The sequence below is a fragment of the Cyprinodon tularosa genome, unplaced genomic scaffold, assembly GCF_016077235.1.
Source record: "Cyprinodon tularosa strain WSP-4 unplaced genomic scaffold, ASM1607723v1 ctg391, whole genome shotgun sequence".
Taxonomy (NCBI): domain Eukaryota; kingdom Metazoa; phylum Chordata; class Actinopteri; order Cyprinodontiformes; family Cyprinodontidae; genus Cyprinodon; species Cyprinodon tularosa.
In genome coordinates this window covers 490855-518561 of record NW_024039109.1, presented here as the reverse complement: position 1 = coordinate 518561, position 27707 = coordinate 490855, and the positions used below count along the sequence as shown (strand labels likewise).

The following is a 27707-nucleotide window of genomic DNA, read 5'->3' as shown; positions in this document are numbered from 1 at the left end:
TGTGTTGAGAAAAGGGTCAGACCCAGCAATGATACTTGATGACTTTCTAATCGTTAAATCACTCTTTTCCACTGTTATTAGGGCAGTAGATAAAGTGGCAATGGGAGGCTTTTATTTTGAAATTTTCTGTGGGGTGGGTTTTGAAAACCCCCTAGAGTCTCATTTTTAAAAAAGTGGTTGAGTTTGGGTCATAATGTTGAGCCATATGCTGGGAAAAAAATATGAGTTTAATGTAGGGGCTTTTATTTTGAAGGGTCCCCGGAGTCTTATTTTGAAAGTCTATCAGGGTTGCGTGTGAAGGGAAGGGTCATGGCCAGTAGTCATATTGTATCCACTTCCTAATGTTAAATCAGTGTTGTCTCCCTCCATTAGATTCAAATGTGCTGTTTAAAGTGGTGGAGGTAAAATCTCTTTGAAGCACGGTTACCTTGACAACGCTTAATGAGCCTGTCAGTGAAAGAGAGAAACGCGCTTCACTTTCGTTCCTTTGTTCTCAGGCTTTTTTGAATGGGATTATCAGCTCCGAACAAACGAGTGCTGAAGACAAACCGTAAATATTATCCAAAAAATTATTTCAGTCTAAGCGAGAGCTATCCTTTGTCTCCGATTGGGGTAACTTTCATGGCTGTAGCTCATTCACAGCCTTAATGGGAAGGAGGAATTTAAAGGTTTTAGAAATCCTGCTGGTCTCATTGATTAACATGCAGCTCAATGGTAGAGCAGAACTCTCAAAAGCAAAACTTTCCCTCCGAACAAACGAGCGGTGAGCCAAAACCGTATTAGGTATTCAAAAAATTCTTTTACCGTGAGCGTCAGCCATTTTTGGACTACAACTGTTGTAACTTTTATATTTCTACAATATTTCGTCTAGGCGTGGTGACGATGTAAAAAAGTGTATAATTGTCAAAATCTTGATTTTGGGGTTCGGACAGATTTGTTACCCCCGAACAAACCTTTTTCCTAGCTAAACGATAAAAGATATCGACACACTTCCTTCAATGTGAGTGCTAGGAAGGTCTGAGGAACAACTTCCACAAGGCTCATGTTGCTACGTCGAACGGTTCCCGAATGGGAGCGATACGAAAAAGTCTGTTTTTTTGAATTTTCAGTTCGGATTTTCAGAGAGCTCTCATTGGATTTCTATTGGGGAAGTGTGGACTTCTTCACGGTCTGGGCCAAACTGTCGGAAAACCGTAAATGCCACACAAATGAGGGTTACATTTCCTGAATCCTGACAAAAATCCCTACGTTTTGATGTATAATTTATTTCAATTGAGTGAAAAATGAGGGAGTGAGAAGAATTTGTTCGGAAAAACCAGAACAGCTCAAAAGCTAGAGCACGCACTCTGACAGTTGAAGAATTCCGTCCATAGACTTCCATTATAAATCTGAAAATCGTTAAAATTTCTTTTAAAGTTTGAAGCTTCACTGAAGTAAAACTGTAAAAGTTAGCAAAAAGCTGAGTTAAACAGTAATAGTAGAAAGATACGGAAACATTTTAAAAGTTGAATGGTGTTTCTAGCTGAAAGTATGCTGAAGTAGTTAAAGGTCAAAGTAGTTGAAGTTTTTGCTGAATTTTGCTGAAATCTGAGAATTCTACATGCATTTCAATGGGGCCAAAAATCGCAGAAAAAGCTGAATATCGCGAAAACTACAAGAAATATCTTTACCAAAAGATATAGCATCATTCTCCTGAAGAAGCTGAACGTTTTGATACCAAATTTGTTGAAGTGGGCTGAAAACTGTTGAAGTAGTTTAACGACCAAAAACGTACGGAATAATAATAATAATAATAATAATAATAAAGAAAAACAGAAAAACAATAAGTGGGAATGCTTAAGCATTCCCACTTGATAAATAAAGAAAAACAGAAAAACAATAAGTGGGAATGCATAAGCATTCCCACTTGATAATAATAAAGAAAAACAGAAAAACAATAAGTGGGAATGCATAAGCATTCCCACAATAAGTAGCCAACCTTATCACTGTCTGTAACCTACTAACACGGTAAGGAAAGCATCAGATGAGCTACCTGAGAAACTAACGTAACGTTTCCCCACTTTAAAACCAAACAAACATGGTGGTTCCGTGCCATGTTAATTTCTTTTGAAAAAAGTTGCATGTTATCACTTTTTTCGCTTTACAAAGCGCAGGCTATTTTAATTATTGTGATCAATTTGCGCCGTCAATCCCGGTGCATGCGCGCTTCATTTGCAGTCTGGACGCTGAGGCTCTGACTGCAGCGCTGAGAGGGACTCCTGCGGGAAAACGCGGTTGGGGTGGGGGAGGCGCCCCACGGCAGAGTAGGAATGATACATACTTTCACTAAGAGTCTCCAAAAGCCGCCAGTGACACCGAAAAAAGTCGCCAGATTTGTCGCTAGTCGCCTTTTTGAAAAATGGTCGCTGGAGGGGTCCGAAAAGTCGCTGAGTTGGCAACACTGCACCTGCGGCGCTGACTCGCTCTGCCATATTTTTTTTTCTTCCTCTTTCAGTCAAGAGGCAGTGATGACGGCGCGGCGGATGACGCAATAATCGCGCGACACAACTAATCGATGATGAAATTCGTTGCCAACGCTTTTAAAAGTCGATTTTTATCGATATTATCGATTCGTTGTTGCAGCCCTAGTCAGCTCAGAAAGTATGTTATTTTTTTTTTTAAACAAATTGAATTTTAAAAGAGAATTTGCTTAACTTTTTATTTATTCTTTATCATAATGCATTCATTGGAGTTTTTTTGCTGCACCAGAAGATGGAAGGTACGACGGTCAGGTCATTAATGTTGAGCTGGAGAGAAATATGAGCTGTGCTGCTGCCATCAACACCTTTGTTTATAGATGTTGGAGAGCAGCCTGTTTTTCCAGTGTGGTCCTGTTTCTCTCACTGTGACTGCCTGGATGTTTTATCTTCATCCTCTGACGCGGGAGATGGCTTGGAGCTCGTCTGCCTGGCTGTGTGTTTCCTGGACGGGGTCGCCTTTTACAGTTGCTTTTTGTGTCTGCTTCTGTCTCCTTGAACCCCAGTCGGCCTCAGCAGATGGCCACTCACACTGAGCCTGGTTCTGCTGGAGGTTTCTTCCAGTTAAAAGGGAGTTTTTCCCTCTCCACTGTCGCTACAAGCATGCTTAGTGTGAGGGATTACCTTCAAGTCAATGAGTTGATGCGGTCAACTAGTTTTCCTTAGATAGAAAACTTTAAATCAATCTGACTGGATGATCTGGTGAACTGTAAACTGCCTTGAGATGAAGTGTTGTAAAATTGGCACCATAGAAATAAACTGAATTGAATTTTAAGCTTTGTGCTTTTTAGGATTTTATATCTTTTTTTTTAAGTTTTTCTCTTCATGTGAGTCATAATACATAAGAGACTAAAGCTAAGTAAATAATAACTAAGGCTAATGAAAACCAAACTGAAACTAAGCATTTCCCAAAATATTTGAAAAACTTTAACAGAATCGAAAATCAGAAATAAAAGCTTAATAAAAATCAACTACAACTTTACAATAACTGAAAAGTTGTAACGTACAGCTCTGTTTCGCCTACATCTTTGTTCCTATAGTAACGTTCTGTAATAATAAAGTAGGGCGTTTCTTTTACAGGTAAATTACATATTTAATCCACTTACTGATCATATAAATAGATTAGTGATGCTGCTTGTAAACAGGTACAATGTTGAGGGAATTATAAAATGGTAGCCAGTAGTTATAGATAAATAAACCCTGAATAGTTTTATTATTTTATTTGTGGAGGTAAAAAATACAGAATCTTTTATTTTCTAGCTTTCCAGGCTGCTGCTTAATGTTTTTTCATCAGATGATTAGACCTTTTCTCCAAGATTTTCATGGGGAAGTGGCGGCCTAGTGGTAAGGGCATAGAGCTTGGAATCCTGAGGTTCTGAGCTCAAGCCCCGCTCCCATTAGGGGTGTAAATAATAATCGTTTTGTATCGATGCATCGATCCAACAGCCGACGATTCGATGCATCGACACGTCCGCAAGATAATCTATTCATGTTTTTTTTCCCTCCGGTCTATTTTTATCCGTTTGCTCCTGGGCGTAATTCTCCCTCCCGTGCTGCGGTGGCGCTAAACCTATTTTGCCCTCCTACCTCGCTTCCTGGTTATACTCTTAAAGCAGTGTGCTGCAGTGAGCTTGACGCAGACATTTTTGATTTATGCTCAATATTGAAGCGTGGTCTGTGCTACACGCTGTGGGTCTAGATACAGCCGAGGCGGCGAGGAAGTGGGGGCGAGTTTAGTCCGACGACGGAAGGACATGAGGGCCAAAAAGAGCCGAGATCCAGGTGGAAAAAGGCTCCCAGTGTTCTTGAGCACCTCGCTCTTCTAGCGGGTCAAACTTCACGAGTTGTTTTCCGCAATTTCGGTCATAAAAACAAAACAAGCCGGCCTCCTGTCTGCGGCGCTGTCTGCGCTCAGCTACAATTTGGGAGAGGTGCAGCGGAGCGTCTGTGGAGGGGGCGGGACGTCTGGAGCCGAGATATCGAATTGCGCTCATTGCACTAATTTTGTGCAGTATTTTTTGATGCAAAGCCTTTCAGAATCTATAACGCAGGGGTATTATAATTTTTCAGTGGATGAGGTTTTAATAGGAATAGGTGGAGTGCAAGTTTTCTACTTCTGTTATTTGCTATTGTTTCTCAAATAAAATGCATATTACAGCTTTCATTGATTTATTTCAAATTTCAAACATTGTCTAACCTGTAAGGTTAAAAAAAAAAAAATTGAACCAATTAATCGAATCGTATTGTGGTGTATTCCTGAGTATCGAAAATAATTGAATCGTTGGGTGAGTAAATAGATAATGAATCGAATCGCCATGATGGATGGGATTTACTAGCCTGGGTGCCATTCCGAACTTAGTCCTGCCCACAAGGTTTGTGGTCGGGAAGTTCGGTCTGGCATTGCTCAATAGTAGCGCAAGTATGCTCGCACAATATCTGGCAGGCCAATCAAATTGTCAGGGCGGGCTTTATATGATGATGGACAGATGATCAACAGTAACGTAATCAACCATGTGACCAAAGCGCGCTTGGGTGACAACAACAATGGCTGCCGCTGGAGAGTTGAGGTGAGTAGATTCTGCTATTAGGTCTGTTCTAGAAGATATCGACAGCAAACTTATTTTAAAAGAGGAACAGAGAAACGCGATCAAGGCTCATCTTCTTATTATAGGCGTGCAACTGCACGCTTTGATTTTTGTTGACAACAACTATGCCTCGCTTAACATACATCACGCACTCCGTTGCTCTTATTGGTTGTAGGTCTATCCAATTGAGTGTAGAGGCATTTTTTTTCCTGGTTCATTCGAAACACGCCCCATAATCACAGCTCTATGGAGCAGCATCAGACTCATATTCTGACTAGAATTGAGTAGGACTACGTCAGGCTAGTGATTTACACCCCTAACTCCCACAGACTGCCACTCTGGGTCCATGACCAAAGACCCTTAACCCCACACTGCTCCCCGGGCGCCGCACAATGGCAGCCCACTGCTCCCCAAGGGCAAGCGTTAAATTCAGTTAATGAGTTAATTTTGTTGTTTTGTACTTGTGACAGTGTAATGACAATAAAAAAGCTGAAAAAAATATATAAAAAGATTTGGTGCAGAATCCAACGTTTTTGGACTCACCTTGATGGTATCCAAAGCCACGTCCATGACGGCACACTGCCTGGGGGTCAGGCTTTTAGCGTCCCCTGCCATATGATCCTAACCCAATCAAAACAAGGAGTTAGATTCAATAAATCTTCGAAAAAGCTCAAACATCTCAGAGATCTGATACCTTAAGCTTGGAAAGGTGTCCCAGTTCTTTAGCAGCTGAGAGGATCTGTGCTCCCTGCAGTGAAACAGAAACAGTCCTGATCTGTTCCAACTCTAAATAACAGACATCAGCGAGGGAAATAAACGGCAGACTCACAAAGGTGTCGTTTCCCTGGGGCAGGACGATGGTTTTCTCCAGGCTGGTCATCACGATCCTCCACAGCTCCTTCAGGACGCGCTTCAGCACCGTTTTCTCACACACAGCGGCGAACAGAGTCAGCCTGTCCAAAGAGAAAAAAAAAAAAACAAGGGTTCACAAGCGCTTCCAAACACCAACAGCTGGGACTAGTTAAAGAGAAATCCCAGTAAACCCACTTTGCGTCCAGGAAGTCCATGAGCGGCCGCAGCATGTTGTCCGAGTCGGCCTCCACCTGGTTCTTGGTGTTCTCGTTCAGCGGCCCTTTGATCTGGTACAGCAGCGCCGCCATCTGGCGCATGCAGTCGTTGATACGGCTTTGGAAGCTGGATGAGAAGATACATGCATCTACCTTTAATTTGAGCAGCTTAATGAGGAATCTGATAATTATGCACTCAAAAAGATTATGCAGCTGCTTTTTAAATGATTACCTAAAAATAATACTTTTTATTTCTTTGGCAAATTGTCTCAACCTTCTCAAATCAAAGGAAAATACTTCTAGTTGAAGTAAAAATGGACTGACTTGTACAGGGTTCCTACAGCATAAGGCAACTTAAATTCAAGACTTTTTAAGACTTTTTGATGCCACTTGAAATAAAAATTTAAGACCAAATTCACAAGAAACACAACAAAAACCTGCTTGCGACAACTTAACCCAAAGGTTTATTTTAACATAAACCACTGCACTAATGTTTCAAATTTTGAAAAGCTTCCCATACAGGAAGAAAGCTAAAAACACACAAATGACAGATATATTTTAACAATTATTTAACTGAATTCACAAACTTTGTTTTAGCAGGGAACAAAACAAATCAGTTTTAAAGCCAGAACATAACCAGTGCAGTCTTTTTTGCAGCTATTTTTCTTTCTATCGTTTTCTTAGTATGTTTGATTTGGTGATAAGTGGAGGCGTTGCAGAGACAACGGTGGAACTAAACTGAGAAATACCGGCTGTTTCTCTGTTACTCCATTTTGACGCTTTGTGTTTCGTGCTTCGCATGTGTGACTCCACTGCCTTAATTCCCATCGTTCTGAGCTTGAATGACTTCTTGCACAAAATCCACTGAGCCTCATGTATGTTCCCTGGTTTTATCCATGGAGAAAACTCATATTTAACTTGCTCATATTTTCCAGACAAAAAGTAAATGGTGCATCTCCCAAATGTCCCGGCCGCAACAACGCTTTATTGGTTCCGCTATCGGGACGGAACCAATAATGGCGAGCCGTTATTTTTTTTAAATAAAAAAAAAAAAGGTAAATTTTAACGTTTTATTTAGATTACAAAAATAAATCCTAATAAAAATAATCCTATTTATGATGTTTTAAAAATTAAGACCTACGAAAGACTGATTTAAGACATTTTAATACCAATTAAGGCCTTAGTTTTATTTTGAAGAATTCAATGCCTTTTAAGACTTTTTAAGGTCCCGCGGGAACCCTGTTGTACTTCAGGTGTGATGTTGGCGTACCTGTTCCCAAACGTGCTGCTGAGGTCGTCCAGAACGTTGTTGAGCCTCACCTGAAGGTCGCTCAGCAGGTCGCTGGCCTCCGTGTCCATCTGGTGGAGAAAAGGAGACATTCTAGATCAAATCATGACATCTGTGTGTTTGTAGAGAAACAGAAAGGGAGGTAAAACTGAATCATGTTGGCATTTCTGTTTTGAGAAGCTGGAACCGGATGAAAGCTGCAGATGAAAAGGTCTGGATTTCCTCCTTAAGCAGGACGAGGATTTCCTTTAGGTTACATTATGAAACATTTCTTTATTCAAGACTTGAACCACTCGGGACTAACTGCAGAACCCAACATAACGCAATAAAATAATAACTACCACCATTAAACTGTAAGAAATGAAAGTTTAAAGGTATAAAAGAGGTTTTCTTTCGGCTGGATCGTCAAAATAATTGGTCCTCCTAATTGTCAGTTATTCTGGTGATATGTTTACATAAGGCCGTCCTGCATGCTCGTCACCATTTTTACTTGGTGGGTCTGACATAGTGGAAAAATTGCTAATCTTCTTTTGGAAAGTAAGCTTGTATTAACAATGGAAACAGAAATTTTTAAACAGAGCGTGCACGAGGAGAAATGGGCTCGTGGACATGCACGCTCTCGCACGTGTTTAATAATAGGCGTTCTCTCTCTGGAGCGGGTACAGGGTTGTGCATGTGCATTTTTTTTTAAGTGTAGAGGACGGGTCTTTTCAAAAATTCACGTAAACCCTCCACTATAACTTTAACAGTTGATTTTACTGTGTGACTGACTTCAAAAGTTCTATGACATGCTTAAAAAAATAAAAATAAAAAAAGACTCAAAGTGGGTCATTTGTTCAATTAATTTCTAGACAAACTGGGAGTTGTTTGTATATCCTCAGATTCCCTGTAGGAGGGAGTGTTTTCAGCTCTTTCTTAACGGGGCCGCCTGTGTCCAGGCTACCGTCAGCGGGTCGTGCTCAGTCGCTCCGTCCCCCGCCGGCTCCCTGCCCCCGTCCGCCGGGGTTCCCTGACCAGCCCCGGAGCTGACGGCTCAGTTCAGGCTCAGAGTCCCCGGTGTGTTTCGATCACTTGCTGCACTGTAGTCGACCAAAATCCCAGATGATTTTGAAATTGCACCCTGGACATTTTTTAGGTATGAAAAGTAGGACATGTCCGGTAGAAAGGTGACGTCTGGTCCCCCTACCACATCAACAATTTGAATGTTTCAGTGAGTGAGTGCTTGTTGCTATGATGCGTCTTTGTTCAGCAGTTTTGCTCGTTATAAACCAACCAATCAGCGCACAGCTCATTTAAATATTCACGAGCATACCATAAAAGGAAGAAAACCTGTCCTAGGGTTATTCTAGGGCTTATAACCAGCCTTGCATTAGGGCTCATAGAACAGCAAATAGGCCATTTTCAGCCCAACCAATGTTACACACCCTATTCAGACCTTAAGGACCAGCACCAAATATCCTATATAATCATTCTGTGCCCCCTTTAAAACTCATTACCCTGCAGGTTTATGATGCTTTCGCACACCTGAATCATCAGGTTGAAAAGACACAGCTGTAGCATTGTTGTGCATGAACACATACAATGAACGGCGTTAACTGAAGACATTCATATATTTACTGAACGGGTAACTGAAGGCATCGGTTTTGAAGTAATAAATGTGAACGAGAGCGATGTCCTTTCTAAAGATAATGAACGACACACACAGCTCACATTTGCGTTCAATTGATAACTACATTTTTTTTAACGTCAGGTTTTACGGCACTTATTACAGCAAACAGCATGACAGATCAACCTGTCTACTGCTAGTACTAGTCTGCGCAATTAAGACTCATCTGCTGGTATTTCTGATGCCAGTTTTGCAGAGTGTATTGTTCAAATAAAGGCTCCACTGCACGTCCAATAAACCTTGACTGCATCCAGTGTTTTCCATGTCTTTCTATATATTATGTTTGCACATTTATAGGGTGAAATAAGAGGTTACTATTGTGTGGGATTGTAGCTTAATTTACCGAATGAACTTGAGCTACTTAATTTATAGGTAGGTGAGCTTAGTTAATACGTGAGCTGGTTCATTTTCCTCTGTGTGAACTGAACTTTGAGCTCGGTCTTTTTAACTATGAATTGGCACAACATTGACTGTAGGGAAAATAGCAAACATTGAATGTAAAAGTGGTCTGGTTGGATGAGACCAAAAAAAAAAATACTTGTGAGCTGGTATGCAATTGACCCATAGCACAACATGGGCATAAACAAACAAACAAACTAACAAAAAAAAACATTCCCATGGAGGAATTTGGTGAGAGAACTGGTCAGAGTTGGTGGGAAGATAAATGGAGATAAATCCAAAATGATCCTGGAAGAGAAGCTGTTAGCAATTACAGACAAATAGAGACTGAAGGGTTAGATTAAAGCATTTATGTCTTAGAACGGCCTAGTCAAAGTCCAGACTTCAAAGAAAATGTTGCAACAATAAAACCTGATGTGATCATGACCTGTTTTGCAGTAAAGAAAGAGCAACTATTTCAGTCTCTAGATGTGCGACTGTAACTGCAGCAAAAGGTGGGGGCAATAAAACAAAGGAAAATCTAACTTATTTTTTCATTTTTTTTAAATAAAAATGAAAACCATGAATCTTCTTCATAGTCTTAATATGCAACATTAACTACACTACATGAGGTAGGTTTGAGGCTGTAACAGGATGAGTTTTACTTCTGTAAACCACAGTGAATTAACATCATAATATGAATGTTTCAGTAAAGCTACTGTAACATTCATAAACTCACCTTTTGATCCTCAAATGCATTTTCTCTCTTTTGTGGCACAGGCAATGGGAGGTAAAACAAGAAATTCCTGATAAAATGCTCTGTTTTCAACTTTAACTCATATAAAGTGTGAATAGAATAATAAAGATGGATGCTTTATGCCCATGCCTACCTCTTCAAAGAGTTCATCCATCTTTGTGTTTGAAAGGTTTTAGAGATATAAAAAGAAACAACATAGAGGCTGTATAATTCAATGATTTCAGGATATTTTTCACAGTTTTAAGCATTAGGTCTTTGTTAAGACTTCTTTATTGTGAAAATTAGAATAGGGTCATAATCTTGTAATGGTAGCTGCATTGTTATGGCTTTAATCCTGCATTGTTAACACTTTAATCCTATATTGTTACCACTTTAATCCTATATTGTTACCACTTTAATCCTGCATTGTTACCGCTTTAATCGTTACCACTTTAATCCTGCATTGTTACTGCTTTAATTGTTATCCTGCATTGTTACCACTTTAATAGTTACCATTTTAATCCTGCATTGTTACCACTTTAATCCTTACCACTTTAATCCTGCATTGTTACCACTTTAATCCTGCATTGTTACCGCTTTAATCGTTACCACTTTAATCCTGCATTGTTACTGCTTTAATTGTTATCCTGCATTGTTACCACTTTAATAGTTACCATTTTAATCCTCCATTGTTACCACTTTAATCCTTACCACTTTAATCCTGCATTGTTACCACTTTAATCGTTACCACTTTAATTGTTACCACTTTAATCCTGCAGTGTTACCACTTTAATCGTTACCACCTTAATCCTGCATTGTTACCACTTTAATCGTTACCACTTTAATCCTGCATTGTTACCACTTTAATTGTGCATCGTTACCACTTTAATCCTGCATCGTTACCACTTTAATCATTACCACTTTAATCGCGCATTGTTACCACTTTAATCCTGCATTGTTACCACTTTAATCCTGCATTGTTACCACTTTAATCCTGCATCGTTACCACTTTAATCATTACCACTTTAATCGTGCATTGTTACCACTTTAATCGTGCATTGTTACCACTTTAATCCTGCATTGTTACCACTTTAATCGTTACCACTTTAATCCTGCATTGTTACCACTTTAATCGTTACCACTTTAATCGTGCATTGATACCACTTTAATCATTACCACTTTAATCGTGCATTGTTACCACTTTAATCCTGCATTGTTACCACTTTAATCCTGCATTGTTACCACTTTAATCGTTACCACTTGAATCCTGCATTGATACCACTTTAATCGTTACCACTTTAATCGTGCATTGTTACCACTTTAATCGTGCATTGTTACCACTTTAATCGATACCACTTTAATCGTGCATTGTTACCACTTTAATCGTGCATTGTTACCACTTTAATCGTGCATTGTTACCACTTTAATCCTGCATTGTTACCACTTTAATCGTAACCACTTTAATCCTGCATTGTTACCACTTTAATCGTTACCACTTTAATCCTGCATTGATACCACTTTAATCCTGCTTTTTTACAACTTTATTCGTTACCACTTTAATCCTGCATTTTTACCATTTTAATCATTACCACTTTAATCGTGCATTGTTACCACTTTAATCGTGCATTGTTACCACTTTAATCGTGCATTGTTACCACTTTAATCCTGCATTGTTACCACTTTAATCGTTACCACTTTAATCGTGCATTGTTACCACTTTAATCCTGCGTTGTTACCACTTTAATCCTGCATTGTTACCACTTTAATCCTGCATTGTTACCACATTAATCCTGCAATGTTAACACTTTAATCCTGCATTGTTACCGCTTTAGTTTTGCGTTGTTATGACTTTAATTCTGTATTACGTTTATATTCTTGTAATAGCATGAATTTAACATAGTAATCCGACAACATCTTGTATTTTTATTACTTTAGTCTCAAAATGTCAAAAAGTATTTTTTTTAAATATTGTTCTCTTTCATTTCTGGTTACAACTTTTTGCTTGTAATATTAGAATTTCATCCTCGCATTATTAAGATTTTATTTGCATAGTTCTTGTCATATGTTATACATATTTATTCTTGCAATATCAAAACTTGATTATTGTAATGCTAAATCTTTGATCTTATATTGTCACGTCTTTAATCTCCAAATGCCAATTTTTATTTTTCCAAAATTTTTTGTTTTAATTTTTACAACTTCTCATGATGTTCTGACTTTAATCTTGTAACACTATGATTTTAACGTTGTATTGTTGTGATTTTATTAGTTCTAGGTTAAAACTTTTGTCTCATGTTACACTGCATTGTTACTGCTTTAATTGTTATCCTGCATTGTTACCACTTTAATAGTTACCATTTTAATCCTCCATTGTTACCACTTTAATCCTTACCACTTTAATCCTGCATTGTTACCACTTTAATCGTTACCACTTTAATTGTTACCACTTTAATCCTGCAGTGTTACCACTTTAATCGTTACCACCTTAATCCTGCATTGTTACCACTTTAATAGTTACCATTTTAATCCTGCATTGTTACCACTTTAATCCTTACCACTTTAATCCTGCATTGTTACCACTTTAATCGTTACCACTTTAATTGTTACCACTTTAATCCTGCAGTGTTACCACTTTAATCGTTACCACCTTAATCCTGCATTGTTACCACTTTAATCGTTACCACTTTAATCCTGCATTGTTACCACTTTAATTGTGCATCGTTACCACTTTAATCCTGCATCGTTACCACTTTAATCATTACCACTTTAATCGCGCATTGTTACCACTTTAATCCTGCATTGTTACTACTTTAATCCTGCATTGTTACCACTTTAATCCTGCATCGTTACCACTTTAATCATTACCACTTTAATCGTGCATTGTTACCACTTTAATCGTGCATTGTTACCACTTTAATCCTGCATTGTTACCACTTTAATCCTGCATTGTTACCACTTTAATCGTTACCACTTTAATCCTGCATTGTTACCACTTTAATCGTTACCACTTTAATCGTGCATTGATACCACTTTAATCATTACCACTTTAATCGTGCATTGTTACCACTTTAATCCTGCATTGTTACCACTTTAATCCTGCATTGTTACCACTTTAATCGTTACCACTTGAATCCTGCATTGATACCACTTTAATCGTTACCACTTTAATCGTGCATTGTTACCACTTTAATCGTGCATTGTTACCACTTTAATCGATACCACTTTAATCGTGCATTGTTACCACTTTAATCGTGCATTGTTACCACTTTAATCCTGCATTGTTACCACTTTAATCGTAACCACTTTAATCCTGCATTGTTACCACTTTAATCGTTACCACTTTAATCCTGCATTGATACCACTTTAATCCTGCTTTTTTACAACTTTATTCGTTACCACTTTAATCGTGCATTGTTACCACTTTAATCCTGCATTGTTACCACTTTAATCGTTACCACTTTAATCGTGCATTGATACCACTTTAATCATTACCACTTTAATCGTGCATTGTTACCACTTTAATCCTGCATTGTTACCACTTTAATCCTGCATTGTTACCACTTTAATCGTTACCACTTGAATCCTGCATTGATACCACTTTAATCGTTACCACTTTAATCGTGCATTGTTACCACTTTAATCGTGCATTGTTACCACTTTAATCGATACCACTTTAATCGTGCATTGTTACCACTTTAATCGTGCATTGTTACCACTTTAATCCTGCATTGTTACCACTTTAATCGTAACCACTTTAATCCTGCATTGTTACCACTTTAATCGTTACCACTTTAATCCTGCATTGATACCACTTTAATCCTGCTTTTTTACAACTTTATTCGTTACCACTTTAATCGTGCATTGTTACCACTTTAATCCTGCATTGTTACCACTTTAATCCTGCATTGTTACCACATTAATCCTGCAATGTTAACACTTTAATCCTGCATTGTTACCGCTTTAGTTTTGCGTTGTTATGACTTTAATTCTGTATTACGTTTATATTCTTGTAATAGCATGAATTTAACATAGTAATCCGACAACATCTTGTATTTTTATTACTTTAGTCTCAAAATGTCAAAAAGTATTTTTTTTAAATATTGTTCTCTTTCATTTCTGGTTACAACTTTTTGCTTGTAATATTAGAATTTCATCCTCGCATTATTAAGATTTTATTTGCATAGTTCTTGTCATATGTTATACATATTTATTCTTGCAATATCAAAACTTGATTATTGTAATGCTAAATCTTTGATCTTATATTGTCACGTCTTTAATCTCCAAATGCCAATTTTTATTTTTCCAAAATTTTTTGTTTTAATTTTTACAACTTCTCATGATGTTCTGACTTTAATCTTGTAACACTATGATTTTAACGTTGTATTGTTGTGATTTTATTAGTTCTAGGTTAAAACTTTTGTCTCATGTTACACTGTTATTTTGTAATATAATGACTTTAATCTCGTATTCTAAGAATTTCATTGTTTTAATTTAACAACTTTAATCTCCTAATCTTACAATTTAGTTTTATAATATTATGACTTAATTCTCATAATCTTACAACTTTAATACCGTAGACCTAATATTGTGACTTTATTCTCCTAATATTACAATTTTATTTTTTAAATTAAAACAATATCATTCCACTAGTATGGTCCTAATTCTCAGTTGTAATAATTAAGCTATTTTAAGTGAATAAACCTCAAAAACTAAATGACATTTAATGCTAAAACCCACCTCATCCTTCTCAGCCTATTGCAAATGATGAAAAAGAAAAAAAAGGAGATTAAATGCAAATCACAAGAGTAACGACTGAAGGGGAGTGAAAAAACAGTTTTACAGAAAATTAAGGGAAATGTTGCTAAACTACAGGAGATCCTCACAGATGGGAATAAAACCAATCAGACACAAGAAAAACTCCACCATGTAAAAAGTTTAGGATTGGTTTAAGTTTTGCTCGGAAGATGCTGGAGGTGAGAACTTTAGGGAAACGATTCGGAGAATGAAGGATGAGAAAAACCACTTCGAACTGCAACAAATCTCCATTTTCTCCCCTTCCTCTATTAAATCCTCCTCTTCTTCATTCTCTACAAACTAAGAGTTGCAGTGAAGAAACAACACAGCACAAATGTTTGATTTTGTATGATTAACTAGAAATGACATCAACACAATCTGATATGCAGTCATGTTTTAGACAACATGGTTGCATATGTGGAGGACTTGCCTGCCAGTCTAGGGCACTGATATTCAGCTAGGAAAGCAGAGAAAAGGTAAGAAAGTCGTTCTCCATCCTCTGCCAGAAAAGGCATCAATTTTATCAAAGTAAATTTAGCTTCTAGACCCTCCTCGGACTTTTGCCTGACATAACTACTAACACTTTTATTAGTACTTTGGATATACAGCTAATTTATGAAACTATGTAACAAAAAGATGCAAAAATAAAATAAATATATGGATCTCCAGGTTAGATTATCCCCATTTCTTAAACGGTTAAATCTTTATCCTTCACTGGAAATGCTCGCTCTCCAAGGAGCTTATTATAAAACAGCCAATCACCTCTTCCATCCTCTGCCTCACACAAAAGCCTCACGAACAAAGGTCTGAATAAAACTGAATAAAGTATTATCAGACAAAAAAGAGCTCCTTTTACTTAGTTTTACATCCATAAATCAAAATAATTATTATTTTGGGGATTTTATAAAAAAAAAAAAAAAGTAGATTAAAACAAGGACATTTAATTTAGATTGTTAAATCTTACTACCGTAAATCCTCTAATATAGGACTGGGCCTTTATTTTAATCGGGTACATCTTGTTCCAGGCCATTATTGGAAGGAGGCCAGAATTAGAGGCAGGCCTCTATTTCTAATTGATCAAAACAGACTACCAGTGGAATTAATAAAATGCGATTTTGTGTCTCTTTGAACCTATAAAATACTAGGTTCATTTATTGAAAAAGCACAGTTACCATAACGGTATACAGAACATTATTCAGACATCTTCCAGCAGCTGCGATTTTTCTGCACGGCAAAACGAAAAAAAAAAAAGACACAGAATGGAATCTTGGCTTGGGAAACAAAGTTTTAAAAAGAAATTAATGGAAACTGTTCTGCCATCAGAGCAAAATTTTTTTTGAGGCAGGCTAAGTGGAAGTAGGCTACCAGTATCATATATTTCAAGGGAAATTCAGAACAATGAAGGCCAACGAAATTCTGTCATTTTAACGCTGCCTGGTTACTACCAGACCTACCGGTAATCACATGTCTTTCAGATCGGAATTATTGTGTAAGGCCACTACGATCTCTGTGTAAGGACGGGACTTCCCATGTTAATGGCTTGGATTTGTTAGCAAACACTGCCCCCCTGTGGTACTCGTATGTTACTATCACAAGTTGTTGAGGACTGCCTAGGAAAATCATTGGTTCAGCCGACAGCGAGAAAGGCCATTATTAGAGACCCATCCGCTAATGGAATACAGGACAATATTAGAGGATTTACAGTAAATGTGAAATATATTTTTAAGTTAATTTCTAAATTAGAAGATGTTAAATCAATAACAATTTTAATGGTTTTTTTTCCAACCAGTGTCTATTAGTCCTGTTTGGCTGCATGGGCCAATAGGGGGAAAAAAGGTGTTAACCCTATAATGCCAAATGTATCGTATTTGATACATACGGTTTCTGAAATGTTTTGCGTCTGACACCTTTTGCATAATTTATTGGTAAAAACTTTGTTCAAAATCCTATTGTACACAATCAGATATACGTGATAACAGCCAAATTATTAATATCAAAAATGTATTTCTGTTTTTTCTTTTCACGTATTTTGTTAAAAGGGCAAAAAAGGAATTCAAACCAAAAAAAAGTAATTTTCTGTTTTGTTTTATTCTTGGATCGGGCTTTAAAGGGTTAAGGTCGTCCCAATCAGAAAAGCGCCTGTAACAAGTTACAGTTAACTCACTGAGGCTGATTTATCTGACAGTCAGAAAATATGCATGCATGTGCATCAGCCAAAAAACATAAATCACATGAATCTATCTGAATGCTCGAACAAATAGAAGCTTGTAAACAGCATCGCCCGAACTGCAATGAGTTTATAGGAGGTGTGAATCATCCGATTACAGATTGTTGATGGCAGGATCCCTAAATTGAATTCTGATTACGGCCCCATGCTCTTCCTCAACACTGAAGTCCTCAGACATTTTTCTTTCGTTGTTTCTTTCTTTGCACAGGTAAACAGCACATTTCTTCTTCTACGCTTGCATTATTGGCAGAGCAGACGCTGAATGCGCACTTTCGTCTGGTTTGGTCTGCCGGCTTCCGTAGCGTCATGAACGCGCAGGTGCGCGCTTTCAGGAAATCCTATACACTACTGTTTTTGCTCTAAAAACATTCTAAATGACTTCGTTTCAAGTAAATTCTGGATGCTACCCACTCAGGAAACTTGGAATACATTGGACGAGCAGTATGGAGGAATATTGACACGTTTTTTGTGGACTTTTATGGACCTTTCTGCCTCGGGCGCTGGGCACCTCCATTATTTGAATATCAGCAGACAGCAAGAAGCCTCCCAGATCTCCAGATGCATTTGAGATATCAAAAAAGTACTCCAGAGTGTTGTTCAGCATGGGGGTGAGTAGAAAATGAAGGCTAATCATGTTTTGGGTGTACTATTCCTTTAATACTCCCAACACTCTGAGCTACGACGCGTACCTGTTAACCTTTCGTGTTCACACTCACCTGTTTGGCACCCATTGATTCAAACATTTTCTCCAGCTGGATTCTCAGCTGCTGCACGTTATTCATGAGGACACAAGGCTGCAGGAGAACATGAGGAAAACACACAGAAGACCTTCATTAATGAGCACAATATATGTCTTCATCACTATCAATGTTAAAAAAAAATTCTTTTGCCAATGTTTCGATTATTTTTTCAATTAATTGATTCATAATCAGCAGTGTTGGGTAAGTTACTTTAAAAATGTAATCCGTTACAGTTACAAGTTACCTTTTTTAAAATCTAATCGTAGTGTAACATTTTCGATTACTTTTAAAAAGTAATGTAACTAATTACTTTTTGATTACTTTAAGGTTTTAATGAGTATTGACCCATGTTCAACATTTAATTTTTGAGAACTGAATGTGAACCATAAAAAAAGCACTAAGCTAAGAGGGAACTGCTGACAGGCGATCACAGGATGTCCATAAGAAGAGATGCCAGCACCAGGCATGGAAGATTTTCTCAGACTCCTCTCATCAGGCCATACTCTTTTCTGTTCCTCCCCCAGGCTCTACTATTTACGCAGTTTGCAGACTAACACAAGCAGGTTCAGAAACCACTTCTTTCCAACAGCGGTCACCTTATTAAAGGAATAGTACACCCAAAACATGATTAGCCTTCATTTTCTACTCACCCCCATGCTGAACAACACTCTGGAGTACTTTTTTGATATCTCAAATGCATCTGGAGATCTGGGAGGCTTCTTGCTGTCTGCTGACATTCAAATAATGGAGGTCCATGGCGCCCGAGGCAGAAAGGTCCATAAAAGTCCACAAAAAAACATGTCAATATTCCTCCATACTGCTCGTCCAATGTATTCCAAGTGTCCTGAGTGGGTAGCATCCAGAATTTACTCGAAACGAAGTCATTTAGAATGTGTTTAAGAGCATGAACAGTAGTGTATAGGATTTCCTGAAAGCGCGCACCTGCGCGTTCATGACGCTACGGAAGCCGGCAGACCAAACCAGACGAAAGTGCGCATTCAGCGTCTGCTCTGCCAATAATGCAAGCGTAGAAGAAGAAATGTGCTGTTTACCTGTGCAAAGAAAGAAACAACGAAAGAAAAATGTCTGAGGACTTCAGTGTTGAGGAAGAGCATGAGTTCTTTGCCGAGCTGAATGCGCACTTTCGTCTGGTTTGGTCTGCCGCAGTTTCCGTAGACTCGTGAACTCGCAGGCGCGCGCTTTTAGGAAATCCTATACACTACTGTTTATGCTCTAAAAACATTCTAAATGACTTCGTTTCGAGTTAATTCTGGATGCTACCCACTCAGGTCACTTGGAATACATTGGACGAGCAGTATGGAGGAATATTGACACGTTTTTTGTGGACTTTTATGGACCTTTCTGCCTCGGGCGCCTTAGACCTCCATTATTTGAATGTCAGCAGACAGCAAGAAGCCTCCCAGATCTCCAGATGCATTTGAGATATCAAAAAAGTACTCCAGAGTGTTGTTCAGCATGGGGGTGAGTAGAAAATGAAGGCTAATCATGTTTTGGGTGTACTATTCCTTTAAACTCTTATTTCCCTCCTTGCATACTGCAGGAGGGAAATTAGTGCTTCACCTGAATGTGAGTTGGATGTCCTGGACGTTGACAACTGTTTTTTTTTTTTTTTTTATTGCAAAGCAGACATCTGTACACTTATTTTTTTATCTGAGGATTCAACAAGTTTCATAATCTCTGAAGATAAGGCCACGGTGTGGTAGGGACAGTTGGCTGCTCTCCTCGCTCTGCTCCTGTCTCCTCCTCAGAGATGGGAAGTAACGAAGTACAAATACTTCGTTACTGTACTCAAATAGATTTGTCTGTCGCTACAAGCATGCTTAGTGTGAGGGATTGCCTTCGAGTCAATGAGTCGATGCAATCAACTGGTTTTCCTTAGATAGAAAACTTTCAACTGGTTTTAATAATACTCTGAAAGCATCTTGATGATTTTCCTTAAACAGAGTTAATTAATGCCATATACTGTTCATTCTGCTGGAGGTTTCTTCCTGTTAAAAGGGAGTTTTTCCTCTCCACTGTCGCTACATGCATGCTTAGTGTGAGGGATTACCTTTGTCAATGAGTCAATGAGTCGATGCAATCAACTGGTTTTCCTTACATTGAAATCTTTGAATCAATCTGACTGGATGATCTGGTTGAACTGTAAAGTGCTTTGAGATGACGTGTTGTGAATTGGCGCTATAGAATTGACCTCTGTGCTTTTTAGGATTTTCTTTTTTTTTTTGTTTTTCCCGTCATGCGAGTCGTAATACATAAGAGACTAAAGCTAAGTAAATAATAACTAAGGCTAATGACAACCAAACTGAAACTAAGCATTTTCCAAAATATATGAAAAACTTTAACAGAATAAAAAATCAGGAATAAAAGCTTAATAAAAATCAACTACAACTTCACAATAACTGAAAAGTTGTAAAGTACAGCTCTGTTTCGCCTACATCTTTGTTACTATAGTAACGTCCTGTAACAATAAAGTAGGGCTTTTCTTTTTCAGATACATTACATATGTAAACTGCAAAGTGCCTTCAGATGACGTGTTGTGAATTGGCGCCATAGAAATAAACTGAACTGAATTGAATTATAAAACCATTATTGAATTCAATTATATTGTGATATATAGTGATATTCAAATATTGTCCAACTTTAATTATGCATAAATATTCGTAAACGTTACTAATTGAAAGTCTTGTTACCTAAAACAGAACAACTTACAATTTTCTCTTTGTCAATATATGAAGGAAAACTCTTGGTAAGGATGGCACTATACTGCAGGAGAACTTTGGCGATAGTCTGCAAAAAAAAAAGCAAGAAGTCATAAAGCAGTTTCCTTCTGATGAGGCTGTCCTGTGTGTACAGCAGATTAAAGATCGTTCAACACAGATTCATTTAAATAATAAAACAAGACCTAGAAAATAAAAAAAAGTAAATGTAGCTGGTGATGAGGTTTTGAACGACACTAAAGCTCTTCTGCTTTTACAAACAAACTAAATCATTATTGGTTTGATTTTTTAAGTGTGACCACTAGGGTGGATAACTTTCCCCGTTTCTTTCCACAGCAATATATCCAGCTCTCAGCTGTAAAAACTAATCTTGATCAATGTTATAAATAATTCTTTGTATTTTTATGGAGATAACGTTTAGTTGTCTAGATTAATAGTTAAAAGGAAAACCAAGTCTTAATTCTTCATGAAAAAAGCAGGAAATAATGTATAATCTACTATACAAATAGTTGTTGCTTGTATAAATGATTCGGAGGTAGCAATTTAAACTTCTAATCGGTTCCTTTAACCATTTAAAGGTGATGATCTGATCCTTATTGGATCCTCTCCGTCTATCCTTGTTATGACTTGATGTAAAAATAATCATTTTTATATTATTATTGTATTATTATTGTAAACATCTGATTTCTACGGAAGAGGATTAGGGCCACTGAAAAACAAAAAAAAGTAAACTGATTTTTAAATTTTATTTCAGTTTAGTATGGGAAAAAAGTCAGAATTCTAAGATTAAAGTCAGAATTCTGACTTTTTTCTCAGAATTCTGACAGCTAACAAACATGTTAGCATCAAGCCGTAGCCATGTCTGTTTTAGAGACTAGCTCTCTTGTTTTAATGACCTTCTGCTCCTCCATTAATGAGGGGACCCCTCGGCCACGTAAAAAGTTGCCTAATTCCGTCATTTTCCACCAATGTGTCACTGGCCACCTCAAACAACTCACATCTTTGTCAGTGAAGCTGAGTGCTCCACATCTCTTCCTTCATGGTGCCCATCTACATTAAGATCCACAATTCTGAGATTAAAGTCAGAATTCTGAGATTAAAGTCAGAATTCTGAAAAAAATTCATAATTCTGAGATTAAAGTCAGAATTCTGAGATTAAAGTCAGAATTCTGAGAAAAAAGTCAAAATTCTGACTTTTTTCCCATATTAAGTTAAAATAAAATTTTAAAATCGGTAAACTTTTTTTTTTTTTTTTCCAGTGGCCCTAATCCTCTTCCGTAGATTTCTGCTGTAATGTTTTATATTTTATTTGACATATTTTTTATCATCTGAGGCAAATTTTCAGTTAAAAAAAGAAAGAAATTTAAATTGTATCAATACTTTTAACTGAATAAATACTGGATATAATAAGATAAAAAAAAATGTTTCCTTTTACTTTGAATACTATAGTTTGTTTTCATAATGTGGTGAAATCATTGGAGAAAAAAGTATTTCTTATTTACAAAGGAGAAAAAAAACAGAGTAAATCCATTAGAAGAAGTTGAATATTAAAAAGATAATAGAGATTCTCCAGCAGATAAACTTTCACACAAAAAGCTGTGCTTCAATAACATGGAAGAAAGTGGTGCACTGGTTACCTTGGAGAAGCGGCGGCTGTACTGAGCCATGACGTTGGGATCGGGGCATTCCAGTTTCTTGATGATCTCAAAGCTCTGGTTGAGCTGGGTGAAGATGTCCACCACCGAGCAGGAGAACAGAGCATGCTCAGACGTCTGCTGGAACTGAGAGGAGGGCACGCACAAAAATGAGGAGGTAGGAAAACCAAAAAGATGTCGACATGTTTAGAAAGCCAAGGTTGTGTTCGAGGAAAGAGGGTCCCTGTAAATTCAGGCAGTTTGTGAGCAGCCAAAAAATATTTTTGTTCTTTCACCCCAAACCAGGAAACAAACCATTATCCAATTTCTGATTTTTTTTTTTTTTATGCGTTAAAGGGTTCAGTTTCAATTATATTTTTGACAAACAGCCTGACCCTGCAGTTCTCTCTTCGCTGCATACATATGGGGGCAATATTGTTGCAAAATTATTTGCAAATGTGTAAGGAGATTTGTCTGTCTGTACAAGAATCTGCAAATGTCTATTGCGATTTACAAATGTGTACTAAGATCTACAAATGTGTAGATCAGTCTGTAAACCAAGAGAGTCACTTAATTCTGAAGGATTTTCGCTTCAACACTCAGAAGAACAGACAAATCATTGGTTAGAAGTCAAGCCCTTTCTCAGTTGGCTCTCTTTACACACGTGGTTTTTGCTACATTTCTGCAAATGCATAGAGAGGATTCAAATGTGTAATATCTTGATTTGCTGCCCTGAGCACAGGCTCGCAGGCTTCCATAAGTGAACCACTGCCCATGAGAAGAGGGAGCAGCAGAGAGCGATTGGCCGATATCTGAGCGGGAGTCAGGTGACGCAAATTCAGCTGAGCTTGAATATCAGGCTTCAAATGCGTATTCAAGCAGCAATTCACCGCACATTTCAGAGGCAGTCTTCGAGTTCACAAAGTTCTTGTTCTCTGCACATCCCATACTGCTGAGTTGTTTCTAAATTGGGACATTTTTTAATAACTTTTTCAATTCAGTTCATTTCTATAGCTCTAATTCACAACAAGTCCTCTCGAGGCACTTTTTCACCAGATCATACAGTCAAATTGTTTACAGACTGATCTACACATTTGTAGATCTTAATACAGAGTTATGATTTTTATTTTACACATTTGCAGATACTTATACAGACAAATTTCACGTATTTTCAAATCCCACTGCACACACACAAATCTAGATACAGACACACAACTCTTTACACACATTTGCCAATAATTTTGCAACAATATCGCTCCCATACTTACGCTTTATGATGTTCACAGACCCAAATCAGCATTAAATTAATTTTTACTTCATATTCTGTTCTACATGAGGTTTAAAAACCACAAACAATCCAATAAAAAGTTCTAATCATGCTGATGGCCGGCTTGCTAAAACCCAAGGTAATGTGTTTCACCCTGGTCTCCGTGGCAACCGTTGTCATATGACATCTGTGCATCTTCGGATGCAGACTCTTAGCTTTTCATATCCACCCACAGAATAAAATGAAGCTCTGCAATAGAATATTTTTTTCTCGCCTTCAGTTTTTGTGGCCAAGAGAAATTTCCAGAATCAGGTCACTTTCTTATTTAAAAAATAATAACACTTAAGAGTTATAATTTGTTGTTTCAATTTCTAATAGTTCTAAACAACATGGTAATGGTTTGTTATCCTTTTTCTCATTTTGACTCAATAAAAGTAAAATAACAATACTACTGTGTTTTTTTTTTCCACCAAACTGCCTGAATATGCACGAACCAAACAGGAACGCCTCGTTAAATCAGCCTTACTCCGTCTTTCTTGTCTCTCTCCAGGGCTCCATGCATGAATTCCATCGACACGTCCTCGTTTTCATCCAACCACTGCAGAACGAACTGCACAAACCAACTAAAACAGGAAAAACACCTTAAATCCACACCATACCCAGAATAAATATCTGTCATAGGTCTTTCCTTTAATAAGGTTTTAGCGCTTACGATGGGTATTCAGGAATGACGCTCTTAAAGGTTGAAAGCTCCTTGACGTATTCATTGTAGAGCCACTTGACTTTAAAGTGTAGATTCATGTAGTCTGTGCTTTTACACAGTCGGTGCTTCTCATGCTCTGCAAAGAAAATGAACAAAACATTCATAAATCAGTCATTTTAATTAGAATTATACATTTAATGGATTAAAACATGTTTAAACCCCAAAGAACTGATAGAATATCTGCTAATTAACGCTCATCAGATGTATGCAGGCTAAATGATGAGAATTCAAACGATGTGTAGAAATCATTAAGACTATTTTTTTTAGCTTCACAGTTTAACAAATTCAATATAAACTTATTAGCGATACCCTGATCAAAGTTTTTCATTTCCAATGAGACACCGACGCTGTAGCTTTGAGTCTTGACCAGATGTGATATCAGGATGAATCATACAAGGCCCTATAGTGCGGTGCGCCCTATGTGTGTTGTTTCTACGGACGTTGTTGAGACCACCATGAGAACGTTAAAGGGGGAAGTGTGGCCATGGACTGACAAACGCATCCAGCCAAGCCACATAACCAACATGGACGAGATGCCGCTCACTTTCGACATCCCGATGAATCACACGGAGGAGAAGAAGGGGACCAGCACTGTAGCGATACACACAACGGGGTATGAAAAGGCGTCGTTTACTGTTGTGCTTGGCAAATGAAAAGGGCTGGATGGATGAGGAGATGATGAAAGAGTGGCTGAGGGAGGTGAATGTGAGGAGACCAGGTGGTTTTTTTCCACGCATCACCATCGCTGTTAATCTGAGACTCCATGCGTGCCCATCTCACAGCCGATGTGAAAAACAAGGTGAAACAAATGAACGCTTGCTTGCTGTTATCCCGGGGGTCTGACAAAGGAACTTCAACCGCTCGACATCGGTGTGAAGCGGCCGTTCAAAGTAAGGCTGAGAGCGGCGTGGGAGCGATGGATGACAGACGGAGACCACAGTTTCACGAAAAGTGGAAGGCAGCGCCGGGCAAGTTACGCCACAGTTTGCGGATGGATTGTAGATGCTTGGTCTAACGTGTCTGCTGGCTCTGTTGTTCCAGCTTTCGCAAAAGCCGGCATCATTTCCGAGGAGCCGCCCGGCACGGAAAGTGACTCTGACAGCGAAGAAGGGGAAATTTGCATGTCTGATTTAGCGCAGCTGTTTAATTCAGAAACAGAGGATGATGACTTTGATGGGTTTGATTAATACTTTGTAATAAATACATGAATAAAGCACAATCATACTCAGTTTTGCTCCTGCTCTAATTTTAAATACGCAGTAGAGGTATTTAAACGTAGTAGAGGATATGTACCGGTATATAAAACCCGCGCCCTATAATCCGGTGCACCTTATGTGTGTGTTAAATACAGAAATGGCACACATAACTGAGACTGCGCCTTTTAGTACGGTGCGCCTTATGGTCGTAAAAATACGGTACTTAATACTGTGGGATGTTGAAAAAAGGTTTAATCAAATGAAAAGTAGAACATATGTGAGGGTAGAGCTGCTATCAGAATAGAATAGAATAGAAAATTCCTTTATTCTCCCACAATGGGGGAAAATTCTGCTGTTACAGCAGATAAAAGATTATAGAAAAAATGGTGACACAAATATGGACCTTCGAAAAATGTATAAGAATAACATAACAGTGAAGAGTTAAACGATTAACAATAAAATACTGTACTGCAAAGTGTTTTAACAATATAAACTGTGCACCCGGAGAATAAATAACCAATATCCAGCTGTAGGGATGCACGATATTGGGATTTTGGCCGATATCCGATATGCCGATATTTTAAAACTCATGTAGCCGATAACCGATATCGATACCGATGTTAAAGCTGGACAAAAATAAGTAGTCATTGAAAATAGCAGTTTTGTTATCCATTTCTGACACTTTGAAAAATAATATACTCAAATATATTTTCATATGCTGATATCAAATAGATTTTTAAAAACGCGGTATCGATCTATTTTACTTTCAAAATCTCGTGAAATTTCATCGTTCTGTTACAAACTCTCGTGATATTTTGCAAATTCTTGTGAGATTTTGTTAGTAAAATAGATCGATACCGCGTCAATATATCAACATATAAAAATATGGCAACATTTGGTGAATTTTCGGGGGATTTCGTAGCATAACGATGACATATAGCAATATTTCATTAGTAAAAGAGATTGATATGGTGTTTTTAAATGGCAATATATCAGCATATGAAGATATTGTGATATTTTAATGTATCAATATTTTTTCCCTCGTCTTTAGAAGTTTTTAAGTCTGTAAAAAAGAAATTTTTGAGGAAGAAGAAGAAGTAGTATTTTTTTTTTTTTTTTTTTAGACTTTAGAAACTCAGAAGCTGATCAAATATCGGGTTAAATATCGGTGGGGTGGCCGATGTCCGATATTCAGTTTTAAGGCCGATACAGGCCGATACCGATAGAGGGCCGATTATATCGTGCATCCCTATCCAGCTGTGGACATTTTACGTTAATGGATATTTGAAAATAGCAGCAACATCAGAGATGTGCAAAATGACAGCAGCGTTTTATTTAACAGATTATGACACTGTTCAACCCGACTGTTATGGAGGACCAACTCTGCCATATTTAAAAATAAATTCATAAATAAATAAATGCTCAATAAATAAATAAGCATACAATTAATTGCCACCAATAAAGAAATAAATGTAAGTGGAAATTAAATTATACAGTGAGACATAAATGTATAAAACTCTTTTAATTAGCTTCTTTATTTATTTGCCTTTGTAATATTTACCTTATTTATTTTTTTGTCCTTTATAAACTTCAACTTTATTTTCTAATTACTTATATTTTTAAGTATTTATTTATGTGCATGTTATAATATTTTTGTCTGTTTTATTCTTCCTTTGTATTTTTTCACCCTAGTTATTTATTCGCCGCTATTTATTTCTGCCTGTCGTATCTAAACATTAAGTTCTAATGTTCAACTTTTTTTTCTCTTTTTTATTAATCCCTATGTCAATATTTTTTTTTATAGCGGTTTCATTATTTATTTAATTATTAGACTTAATTGTCATTTTGTATGCACAGAACGTATACAAAACGAAATTTCGTTGCATATAGTTTGCAACAGTGTAATGATATTGCAGTTGGAGTGAAATAAACATTACCAATATTAAGTGCAGTAGTGACCAGAATGTAACAAAGTAGGAGAAAAACGAAACCAGTTTAAATAATGGTGCTAATGGGCATTAATATATAAAATTTTAGTGCAGTGCAAAATAAATATGGTGCAGAAAGCAGTAGAATATTGAGTTGTGTTCTATTTAAAAGGATTATAAAAGA

At 37.4% G+C, this 27707-nt stretch overlaps 1 protein-coding gene across 6 annotated transcripts in view; it reads right to left on the bottom strand.

The window, feature by feature from the left end:
• The window catches only part of LOC119791463 (protein unc-13 homolog B-like), a 150807-nt gene that overhangs the window by 13415 nt on the left and 109685 nt on the right, over window positions 1-27707 (bottom strand). For all 6 annotated transcript variants that reach the window (XM_038297573.1, XM_038297575.1, XM_038297578.1 and 3 more), the window contains 10 exons: window positions 24349-24475; window positions 24163-24259; window positions 22373-22516; window positions 20728-20805; window positions 17974-18051; window positions 7439-7527; window positions 6149-6295; window positions 5931-6054; window positions 5796-5849; window positions 5645-5722 (listed from right to left, as the gene is read on the bottom strand). In XM_038297573.1, the coding sequence (XP_038153501.1) occupies window positions 5645-5722; window positions 5796-5849; window positions 5931-6054; window positions 6149-6295; window positions 7439-7527; window positions 17974-18051; window positions 20728-20805; window positions 22373-22516; window positions 24163-24259; window positions 24349-24475 (1016 nt within the window). The remainder of the gene's footprint in view (window positions 1-5644; window positions 5723-5795; window positions 5850-5930; window positions 6055-6148; window positions 6296-7438; window positions 7528-17973; window positions 18052-20727; window positions 20806-22372; window positions 22517-24162; window positions 24260-24348; window positions 24476-27707) is intronic.